The sequence below is a fragment of the Larus michahellis genome, chromosome 2, assembly GCF_964199755.1.
Source record: "Larus michahellis chromosome 2, bLarMic1.1, whole genome shotgun sequence".
Classification (NCBI taxonomy): domain Eukaryota; kingdom Metazoa; phylum Chordata; class Aves; order Charadriiformes; family Laridae; genus Larus; species Larus michahellis.
The window spans coordinates 62,920,397-62,932,642 of record NC_133897.1 but is presented as its reverse complement, the minus strand read 5'-3'; the positions used below and the strand labels follow the sequence as shown (position 1 = coordinate 62,932,642).

The window sequence follows — 12,246 nt, the reverse complement described above, 5'->3', positions numbered from 1 at the left end:
TAGCTGATTGGTTGCACATATAAAAATATAAATATATCGGTTTAAAAGGACTCTTCTTCTGAAATCTCATCTGGGTATCACGTTGCATTGCATGGTCTCGTATAGCTGCAATAATCCTCAGTCTCTCATTGCAGGCATGATTTTATACAAATTCTGGCCAGCTCCCAAAATCAACAGAATCCTGCCATCTTCAAAAAATTCTTTGATTCAGACCATGCAACTTCCCATTGCTTAGTTATAGTGCACCAAAATACTATAATTTTACTTAACCCTTCATAACGTCAAGATCAGCTTGTACATTATATTATGACTACAGTCAATGACTTGTTGGCAAATGGACAAAGTCAATGACCCACCTCCTTTTCTCCGCACATCTAACACAAGGTTACAGTAACTTCCTCCTCTCCTCCATGGCTTAATTACCTTGTAGCTAGCAGTGCTTTCTTTTTTCTTCAGTTCTTCTTTTTATTATTTGTTTTGTCTACTAATTATCAATGACTACACCACTAACTTTTCCCCTCACGGCTAAAATATTCAACAAAATCCAACAGATATAATACATGACTTACTACAGATGCAAAATGGTTATTGAAAAAGCTTTTTAAAGGTTTGATGAAACACATACCATGCACACACACACACCCCTACAATGTGTTTTCACACACAAGAAGCTGTTACAGCATTTCTCACAACAGGCAATCTGTAAACATGAGCCACGCTTCTGACTGAATTCAGGTTTGACAGCAATTAAAACCAATCTTGAACTTCTGTGACTGCCTTTCTTTGTTTTAACATCTCTGTGTGGTTTAAAAGGGTCATTTCACTGATAAAAAAAAAGGGATTCTTCTTCTAGACCAAGTCATACACACATACCAGCAGAATACGAGTTTCACCAAGCACAGGATTCAACAGCACAGGGCAGACTATCCATACAGGTAAGTCATCTCCATCCAAGTAAAAAAACCCAAAACACTATTTTCTGCCTTGTTGCACACTGGAAGGATAATGGCAAAACTTTTGGGTAATCTTCCAAGACAGCAAATGCCATCTTGTCATCTCCCAGGATGGACAATTACATAGAAAATCTTTAAAAACAAGATATGATTTTTGTTTCCTGTCAACCAACTGCAGCAGTGAAGATGAAGGGGAACAAAAAATAATGGCTCGAAATGGGGTATATAACCACACCTGGCTAAAAATTTAGAATTGTAATTAGGAGAGATCCAGTGGAATTAGCACTTGATTTGTTGCCAGTGGGACAGACCACCCTGAGATTATTCTTCCTTGAGCTTCTCCCCACATTTCTTGTTCCCCTCCTTCCCTGGGACTGCCTAGCAATGCAGACAGTATAACCAGTCATTTGAGAAGCAGAGTTTTGAAGAAAGAAAACACCTCCCATTTACCTATTCATTCAGTTTTAAGGACTTTTTATATCCCAAACAAACAGATCAATCCCAAACAATAACACATAAAACTTATCCCTGTAAACAAGTGCAGAGAGCCTTTTGGTCAGACAAACTTTGCTGCAGTTGTTGTAGGAAAACCAGCAGGGGGAAGCAATTGCTTCTAAAAAGTCTTCTCTCCAGCCACAGAATAATATTAATGAGCAAATTCATTGTATCCAAGATACTGCATCGTTGCCCTTTTCCAGTGAAAACTCAAGCCATGCAACTCTTTGCTTTGACCTCCTCTTTACTGCTTCTTTTTGCCATCTTTGGCTCCTGCATCTAATCCTGGGCACATTGCAGAGCTTGCTAGCCCGACTTTCTCAAAAATACAGTCCTCAAGAGGAGACCATCTCAGATTCCAGTACAGCCTAGGTGTGATACAGAAGCTAAGAAACAGGCCCACATTTAATTTTACATCATTTTCACCAGGTCGCAACAATCACAAGAAGGTAAGTTTCCCAGCACAGCCTGCTGCCAGTGGAAGTATAGGAAGTGGTCAAGACAGCAATTACAGCACAGCTTGGACAAAAGAGGCTTTTGAGATCAGTCCTGTTTATTCATCTTCCTCTCACACCAAAGAAGATGAACCTGCTTATGGTCTGCCTCAGATAGCAAGCTTGCGCTGTCCCAGGCAGCAGGCCGCATCTCATACCTTTACAATCTCTTTTCTGGTCTGTCCACAACTTCAGAGCAAAAACATGACATAAGTATAGTACGGGCCATCTCGCACAATGTGACACTGCGGTAGCATTATGACACCTTCTGCACTAGTCCAGAAACAGAAGGAATAAGAAGTAACCTCTCTGCTAAGGCTGCATCCTCTCGCCTATTAACAAGAGGTTGACTCTCAAAGAAAGAAATGGGGATGATCAAGTAAAAAATAATGCCTGTGAAAAAAAATAAAAATAAACCATATCTGTAAAAAAAAATGACATGTGTCTCGGGAAGATGATCATCCTCAACCTTTCCAAGAACTGAAAAAGGCAACTGGGGTTACAGCTAGCAGGATTACACACTTTGTAGCCTGACGTCCTCTGTAGTAGAGCTTCAGAGACCAGAAATACCACAGAATGGACAGAGTGAAGGGAGATAGTTTTGCCCCAAATAAATTCATTTACATTTTGTCAGTACACTGATTTACTATGTTTTATATGACACCTCTGGAAAAAAAAAAAGTCAAAAACATAGTATGTAAACTGCTAGTTTCCAATACCAAAGTAAAACTAGTCATGCAGGCCACACGTGGGCTTAGAAATACCAAGTGGGATAACAACTTACCCCTTTTGAGACTAGAATCAAAGGAAGGCTAACAAAGCCAAATAAAAAAACCCACAGAAATCATTCAGCAGCCTTTCCCAAGTACCTGTTTTTGGCACTGAACTATAATTATATAATACAATACCTGCTTAAAAGCGATCTCAGCGGAATATAAGAACTATTGATTTCAAGGACCTGGTTGTTTTAAACAGCTGAGACAGCTGTACATCAACTATACGCTCCTCCGAGGAACAGCACTACCGAAAACTTGCAGCTCCGGCTCTGAAATGCATTCACACAGCTCATCTATTTCTTTCCGGGGCTGCTTTTTGAATGGGAGCATTAAGAAGAGTAAGGATCAATGAGTAGAATTTACAACTATCAGAAATGTAAATCAATGAGTAATCTGTGACTTAAAGGTATCGGGACATATTTTGAAAGAATTACATGGATCTATATAGGATATAAATATTTTATTTGTGCCTATTTTTAATGTTGCTACAAGCATCAGAAAACTTGATTAGTTAATCTGTCATAAAATTACATGTATTTTACACAGCTTTTAATTAGCTCATGAAACTTTTTTTCACAAAATTGTTCTCCATTGAAACAGCCACAAATAAAAATATGAACAGAGAGACTGATCAGCTGGAGACCTGAATGCATTTTAGCCAAATTTGTGATGGTATTTTCATTCCTCAAGTCATGGATAGGAATCAGAAGAAATTCTCCTATTCTAAAGCACAGCGTAACAGTTCTATACACTCTGGGGTACTGCAGAAGAGACAGGACCAATGAGCTACACTGATCGTTGGACTGCTCCACCATGATAATTCCTACTGACACAGTAGTTGCTTTTAGAAGCTACAGTGAAACACATGTTTGGATGTCTTGGATGAGAACCAAAATTTGCATAATTTTTGGCCTCTGGCTTTAGAATGATGCCAAATGTGGAAAACAAATATTCATGCCTTGTGAATACAAATGTCTTTATGTTAGTGTCTATTCCAGTAAGTATTAAAAAAATTAATTAAAAAAATCTTTTTTGGAGTTGACTCTGCAGAAGAGATTTATCATTATTTCTACTGCAAACAGCTATTTGTTTGGATGTACGTTTCCCCCCCACACCCTGTATACTGTGTTCCGTAAAAATCTGTTCCCCTGTGTGGTGTTAACAGCAAGAGTCCAGACAGACATGCCCCTTGCAAGTAGCAGTGTCTGCAGAAGTTATAAATCCCAGCTTGCTGTCTCCCTGCCAAGAACGACTCTTAGCTGCTGGCAAAGCTGCTCCCACGATTCTTCCCTATAACACTTCAGCCAAGACAGGTCAGCCTCCCCTCAACAAGTTAACCGTAGGGATTTTCATCCAGCTCATCTTTATCAAGTTTGTGGGGCACTTAGATCCGGAGTTCCAACTACCAATCTGCCAGGGAAACAAGAAACTACCAAGATCATCTTCCAATTCACTTAGATTCACAAAAGTGGCCCTGTTCACAGCCTGAAAGTTCCTGTACTAAAATAATACATGTGCTCCAGCTCTGGTTGTAGGATAGTTTTGTAATTACTCCACAGCTTTGAAACTGCTTCCTGAATGAATGCTACCCACAAGCAATACAATTAAACACAACAGACCCAGCAGAGTGTAAAGGTTTCTGTATTAATTCACACCTACCACATTATGAGGCTCTGTAGAAGTCCTGTACACCATGACTCAGTAGCACCTAATGCAAAGTTCCTGTATGTATGTGCTCTACCTCCTAACTCCGTAAAAAGATACAGTGATGTCCACAGTGGAAAAAAAAACAAAACATGGTGGCAGAGGGAAAGGCTTCAGAAGTAGGTCTCCCAAGTTTCTCTCTGACCTAAAGATGCAAGACATCAAAACTGAAGCAAACTTTCATCGCGAATTTAGCACCCTATTAACTAACAGAAAGTTATGTGCATGCAATTTTGGATAGAAAGTGACAGAATCACTTCTGCCAGCTTTTAGTTGAAACAAGAAGCCTCATTCATTTGTTTTTAATATGTTAATATTAAGAATAAAATAAGATTCCAGTTCACAGGGGTATGTAAGAAAAAGCATTTCTGACTTCCTGAGTAAGAAAGCGTTATCCACGCCTCAGAGCTATCCCAAACATTAGAATTAAGCTAACAAAATTTTGGTTCTGACACTACCTAGAATTCAAGCCAAACTCTCTTTGTTGATGTTTACACAGCTTTCCTATAAAGCAGTAAGGGCTGACACTAGAAATACTCCATTAACAGTCACATTGCTAAGAAAAAGCAAGAGACCTTTTCTCGCCTGGGCCAGTGGCCATGGAACAAGATGTAAAGGAGGGAGAGGAATGGAGAGCCAAAAGAGTCAGGCAGCTTAAAGCAGTCTCTTCCAATTTAGTTAATAAACCAAAAGGAGAACAAGTGTGTCACAAATCTAGAAGAAAGAAGGCAGGAAGACAAGGAATGCATCTCCTATTAGCACTACACAGACGGGTTGTGCGCTACCATAACACAACCTGGTTCTCGGTCACAGAACCAGAGCTGCAAAAGCCTCATCCAGGCAACGGCTGCATCTAGCCCCACTCTCTGGTGACAACGCTTTCTTATGACTCTCCCAGCCTTGCAGCTTTACACCTCCTCTCTTTTTCAAATAGGAACAGGTATTCCAACCACTGTGTTTCAGTTCGGAACTTTCTTCTATTTCCCAATGGCCCCTTGCCCCTCATCCATGCCACCCTTTGCTCCTCAGGTATACTGGTCCGTGGAAAGTAACTAGCAAAAATTTCAGGAAACTTGCTAATGGTGAATTAATAACCAATGCAAAATATAATAGGACAAAAGAAACAGATGAAAAAGCATCGCTTGCCATTAAAGCTGCCTTCAAAATGGCCGTGCATGAATTATTACATGTACAGGAAAAAACCCAAAACATATGACCTCAGCTGGTGTAATAAGCCACCAGTATAAACAGAAAACCCTCTGAAGTATTCAGATGTAACACAATGAAGCTAAAAACTTCCAACTGACAATAGAAAATTATCTGCAAGTATTTTCCTCACAATGTATCTCGTTATTTTGCTTCACATTTGTTACACTAGAAGCAGCTGTCAAAACCAATTATTCACATGCAGATAACTAAGAAGTCTGCTCTATTCTCATTTTTTAATTTTAGTTAATTTGTCTTGTTAAGGAAGAGAAGAGTGAAGGGAGAAACAATCTTTTCACCAGACATTTTAGCTGGTTTCAGCATCAAATATATTCTAGCAATTCAGAAATAATTATAATTTTACTGGAATGGTGTGGATAATAGCATGGGTCCAACCACAGAGCTGACCTCAGCTGTGCAAAAACATTTATTGCCACCCCAAGTAAACAAACTATACTGCTAATGCAAATGCAACCTCCGTGAAGGTCTCCTGCCTATACATGTAGTCAAGTGTCAGAACTGTTCACACCCTGCACAGAGTGGCACCAGCAGAAGCACACGGCACTGAACCACAGACATCACAAAACAAACGCAAAACACACAAGACTAATGCTGTGATGCTCCTTTATTGCGATAGAAAGCTTCTCTTGAGTTGAACAATGAATCGGTGAAGACCGTATGCATCTTCCAAGTCCTTCCTTCTGCCCGTTTCTAAATGTTAACTTCATCTTTACGGTGGTGAATCAAATATGTGCATCACAGTTGCCTACTAATAGATAGTTAACTATAGGCATCTCCCAAGATTTGTTTAGAAATCAAAGAAACTTGGTATCTCTGATAAAAGGCAACTGCAAAGGACTTCAAAAAGTCTTTTCATCTTACTTATTTCACAGAAATTGTTCTAAAAGTATACTCTTACATGCTTTCAGTATTGAAGTGTGCCATACTTCCCGTTTTGCAGAAATTTCTACATCTCTTAGAAGACTGGGTTCTATTGCACTTCAATAAACGTATAATGCATTTAATACTATTTGTACCAGTAGTACTACAGCAGCAATAATAATAAAGGGTTGGGAAGGGACATTTAATTTGTTTTGTAAATAACATGGCACGGTAACTTGAACAAATAAAGGCTAAAAGATCAATTGCATATTGACCATAACACAAGAACTAATATTCTTCCTGCTGAAAAAGTATCTCTTGAATTTCTGAACCCCTCTGAATATAACCAATCTGTGAAGATTTTAATATTTCTCTTCATTTCTCCCCTGGTTGATTTAGAAATAAGGAACACAGAGTTCAGTTCATTGTTTCTGGATAAACTTGGGGGGGACACCACTAATTATCCAAATCAAAGGCTAAGGTCACACAGGATAGAAAGCGAAGTGCATGCTTTGAAAATGGCTAGCAACAAACACTTTGTGAAGATGTAATAAAAATAAGTGCCACAGACAGGAAAATAAATCAGGACAAGTAAAGGAAAAAGAAATAAAGTGTAATTACTTACCGTTCTGGTTACATGATTTTTAATGGCCTCAGAGTTATTAGCCTGCAAAAGGAGAAAAGTTAACAAAACTGACTTTAATTTTCCAGATAGTTTAACTATATTCTAAGAAATCCCGTCCTAACACATACACGCAACAAATAAATCATTCAGCAGTACGCATACGTTCTGCAGTACTAATAACCAAACTACCTTTCAAAGAGATACAGAAAACAAATTGATTTTACATTATCATCCTGCATACTCAGGTTTTGTAAGCCAGCATTCAGCTACTGAGGGTGCTTAATCCAAGTTACAATATCTATGGAGATGTATGCTTTTAACCATGTATTCCCTTTTGCGTCATTCCCCAATCTCTCATTTTATGCTTTTCCATTAAAACACACACTGGCATGGGTATTGATAAAGCGAACTGTCTAGGATTTTCTTTAAGCACTGTGTAAAAATCTCTGCTCAAGGCTTTAAAACATGCTAAATTTTATCTGTGGAGGTTTAAAATAAGCCTTTTAAAATAAGTGAGCCAATCCATTACTACAAAAATCTAACACGAATCAGTAGAAGCACAACCTTCCATCAGTACATGCTTCGTTATCAATGACTACAATCAGCATGAATCGAGGCAATGTAATGGGGAAGTACAGTGGTAAAACTGGGTAAAAAAAAAAAAAACAAACCTCAAAATGTTTGCTTAAGGCTTCAACGAAGTCAAGATTTGGCTCTTCACAAAAGAAGATACCCTAGATTAAGGATTTTACCATTTGAAATTATTACAGGAGAATAACAGAAGCATTTCACCTTGAAAAACAGTCAAAATGAGAAAACTAAGTAACATTAGAATTAAGTCAGTGCTGTAAGCTAGGTAAGACTGCACCAGACTTCAGCGTTCCGCCGCTTTGCAAGTCTGCAAAGAATCCATTGTTCACAGAGCAATACCTAATGTTCAACAGCATAAAAATAATGCCTCAAATGACAATTTCAAATCCTGTGCAAAAATCAACAAGGTTTTGCCCAGAAGACATTAAAGCTAGATTGTAGCGTGCTACATTACTACTGTAGCAACAGCGTTACCATTACAGCTAACACCCCATCTGCATCTTTACCCTGCAGAATGCAAAATCATGTCACAATCTGGAAAATCTTGCATGCAAGTTTTCCACAGAACAAGAATCACTGAAATATAGACACCACTGAATATGGACACCACTTCAGGAAGAAAACAGCCATTAAAACAGTACTCTGCAACACTTCACAAGAGTTTAGGATAAGAAGTGCAAACCTTATGCAAATCAAACAATCTTGTACGTTTAAAGCATAAACTAAAAGAGGCAGGAAAGGAACATGTGAAAATGCACGATGGAACATGCTTTTCATAATTTTCACTGGCATGCTACCGCACACAGAGTAAGCGACAGGTAAGAGATTAACTGGTATTGAACCTTACTTATTTGGAGAGCACATCCAAAGGAGGAAAAAAGTCTCAGGAAATTGCTTTCTGATTCTGGGTGAAAACCAGACCATCTTAAAATAGCACCGACAATAAAATGAAAACCCAATTCAGTTCTTCCTGTTGAATTCGCTTTGTTGACCACAACTGGATTCTCCTGCAACTTCAATATACTGTGCAGTAACTTACAGCCTAAACTAAGAATACCAACCTCTGTCCAGGACAGATTATGGGTACCCCAGCATACTTGCATGGCCGCACAACTCCACCACACAGACATCAGTAGTGGTACTACTGAAACTCTGACTCCAAAGCCTGCTGTGGGAAAGATGCTTTGCTAGAGATGCAGCTTTGTAACTGTCAACTCTTTTTTCAGTAGGTCACTGAAGTTCAGATACACTGTAGTTGTAAACCTCAACCAGAAACGCAGTTATAGATTTTCAGAGTGTAAATTATAGTAGCAACACCTTGCTTAATTTCAATGAGCTCCCCCACAATTTGCCACGGCATACATCCTGCACTATCCATAACCCTTATGACGCGAGACTGGCTCACGGTTAACCCTTGAGGACAGGCTTTGAGGTGGTTTTATTTTTTGCTTCCAAGTTTGACGTAGCTTGTCAGCTATAAAATCTCCAGTGCTGACATATAGGCTGACCAGTGCTATTAATTCAACCTAGAAATCCTAAATTGATTGAAACTTCAAAGTTCTTGTCAGCAGATTAAAGGTGATATATAGGACAAACACATGTATCGCTATAACTATTATTTCCAGAGTCTTAGGACACTCACTGTTACTTAGCAGAAACAAACAGACCCATATAGAAAGAGGCAAAACACATAAAACACAGCTTTTTCATTCACTTGGGGGTCTCTGTACAGAGAGACTTCGTGGGCTCCATAAGCAGAGTGCTTTGGAAAACGTGTTGCCTGTTTTGCTTTTCACCAGAAAGTTCATACACAAGCTGAACTCAGCGCTTACCCTACCAGAACAACTAAGCAGCCTATTTGTGTTACTGTGTATAAAACAGAGACGTAAATGAGGTTTACACCTAATGTTTGCCAGTTCAAAAGGATTTTTTTCCTTGTATTGCTCAGTTTAGCAATGGATTCATGTAGTCTGAAAGCTTTCCAGGATAACTAGTAGATGGAACATGGAATAAGCAGCAAGAACATCCTCTTCTCATCATTCTTTTTTAATGGTTTGAATTTGCTCTCCAGCTTGTCAAGCCCCTACTGAAATGCCTCATGTTCTCTCACTCTGCTAGAAGCGACAGCTCTTTCCACCGTACTACAAAGAGGGAACACACAGTGCTAGAAGCAAAGGGCTTGACATAACTGTCTCAACTAGCAGGACCACGCTGTTCCCTTTTTCTTCTGACTTAAGGGGAAGGGTGCTGAAATAAGTTGTGGCAAAAAAAAAAAAAGTCTCACATAAATATATGTGTTTATATATACATGCGCATGCACACACACACATAATACATATACACACACAGATACACACAGTAAGCAGATGCCCAGCATCTAACCCCTTTCTTTCAAAACTGGTCCACCTAAGGACATACGCTCTAGTCTCCATACACTCCCTGCATGGCTTTAAAATGGTTGCCCCCAAGCCAAATACTGCTACTCCTGCTGCCTATTCATCAACTCCACGATTAAAATTACAAATAAAACTCTTCAGTGGCTAACTACTGTGGAACAGTTATTTGAGATGTGGAAGACCCAACTTCAAGTCTCCGACCAGATAAATGAAGAGGGGCTTTGAAAGTATATTCTAATATCCAAGCTAAAGATCTTAACCAAGACTCTCAGCCACATTATAATGGAAGCGCTACATCTCAAATTTCTAAAGGTTTTAGTGGAAGCTTGACATTTCTCCTGAAACTTCACTGTTGCTTTCTACATTAGCATGGGGAGACCACTCTAAGACATAGCTGTGCCAATTATAATTCCTCCTGTCTTTAATTGCTAAAAGAGAAAAAGGAAAAGAGATGGCAAAGAAGCCAGGCTGACATAAGCCTATGGGACATCCAGGTGAAAAAAGTAAAGCAAACAAAAGCAAACAAAAAATTCTAACCAGAACAGTTAAATTTACTGATCTTACAAACTCCATAACAAAACTGTGAAAACCCTCCCCTCCCTCCTTCCTACTTCTACGGGGACATCAATCCTATTCGCTGCATGGCCACTGTTTCCAGTTCTTGAGCTCTCTCCCACTACTCTCTCCCAGTCGGAAGACACACTGCTGTAGGCAAAAGACCTGCTACCTCACATTGAAGACATCACTGAACATTACAGTATCTCATCACATCTCATTTTCGGGGTGTTTTTTACTAATACTACCTGTAAAAGGAAGAGAAACACTACTATTCTCCATGGGGAAACTGATCTATATTGAGAGAATCTCAATATAGATCTATATTTCCCAGTGTAAAACTAGGAATTAGAGACAATAGGAGATTAGATGCCTCTCCCATCTCATTAGCACCAGGTGCGCCCATTATACAGTACGCTATATTGGGTCACAGCACAGTGTATAATAGCTAATGTGCAATACTTGTGCACCTCGCCAATCACCGTATTTCAAGAATGTCAAACATAGCAAAACTTTCTTGTCTGCACCCTCCCATAAAGCCAGTTCAAAGGAAATTAGATTCACATGGTTAGAAATAAAAACCACTTTATTATTGAGTGAGGAAAAATCATTCAAAAAAATTGTCAACATGGATACCTGTGCTTATTACCATGAATACTGACTATAAGAAAAGGTGATTTTAAAATTAACACTAAAGGATTGATCTTTTCTTTTTGAAAGGCAGGCAGCAGTCCTTCACGACACTGTAATATAGTACTACAGTAATTTTGGGGGTTTTTTTTGTTAATGCTTGGCTAGCGGACACTTTATATAGAGACGGGATAGGTACTGTTCTTTCCTTTTACACATTCCACAGTCTATGAAAATTCTTTCTCAACAAACTAAAAGCATGTTTGCAAGGGACCTAAGATCTGTCGCTCTTGGGACAAGCTATGAAAGAACAGAAAGTTATGCAGAAAAGCAGAAGAAACCTACCCTGGAGTGTGTATTTCCTTTTTCCAGTGTAAGCTGTCAAGCAGAATCTGTGCAAACTATTTGCTGGTTAGTAAAGTCAAACACACATTAGAAGTTTCTATGCCAACTGAAAACTAATGATACTGAGGAGTCTGAAATATGGATAATTTCCCTTTAGCTAAAAGAAAGCTGGGAAGGCAGAAAGAAGCGTGCTATACCTTGCAAGAACATCACGCTGCCGGATTTAGCTGCTATAGTAAGTAGTGTCACATTTCTGAAAAGCCGAGGCTTCTGCCCCACAACAATACCACACTCAGTGGAAAGGTTAGGAGTCAATTTGGAGAAAATAAACAAACAAGCAGGCAAACCTAGCTCTGGAAACTACCAAACCTTTCCCTCCCATTGCTCCCCTATTTCTGCAGATTGGTTTTTTTCAAAGAAAGCCTGATTTTCATTTCATTTTGGATGAACACCACGGACTGAACACAGTGCATTATAATAAAACTTCATATTTCAACTTTCATTAAATCTTGTAATTCTCTAATTTTCCTAGAAAAAAAATGAGTCCTCCTTCCTGGCAAATATAGTGACTGGCTTTTGAATTTAGTATACGCT

General features: G+C 39.0%; 1 protein-coding gene across 9 annotated transcripts in view; it reads right to left on the bottom strand.

Moving 5' to 3' along the window:
• Positions 1-12,246, bottom strand: part of TNS3 (tensin 3) — a 187,496-nt gene that overhangs the window by 112,526 nt on the left and 62,724 nt on the right. For all 9 annotated transcript variants that reach the window (XM_074575680.1, XM_074575683.1, XM_074575679.1 and 6 more), the window contains one exon: positions 7,136-7,177. Coding sequence is in view for 3 of the 9 variants with exons in the window: in XM_074575679.1 (XP_074431780.1) it covers positions 7,136-7,177 (42 nt within the window). In the remaining 6 variants the exon portion in view is untranslated. The remainder of the gene's footprint in view (positions 1-7,135; positions 7,178-12,246) is intronic.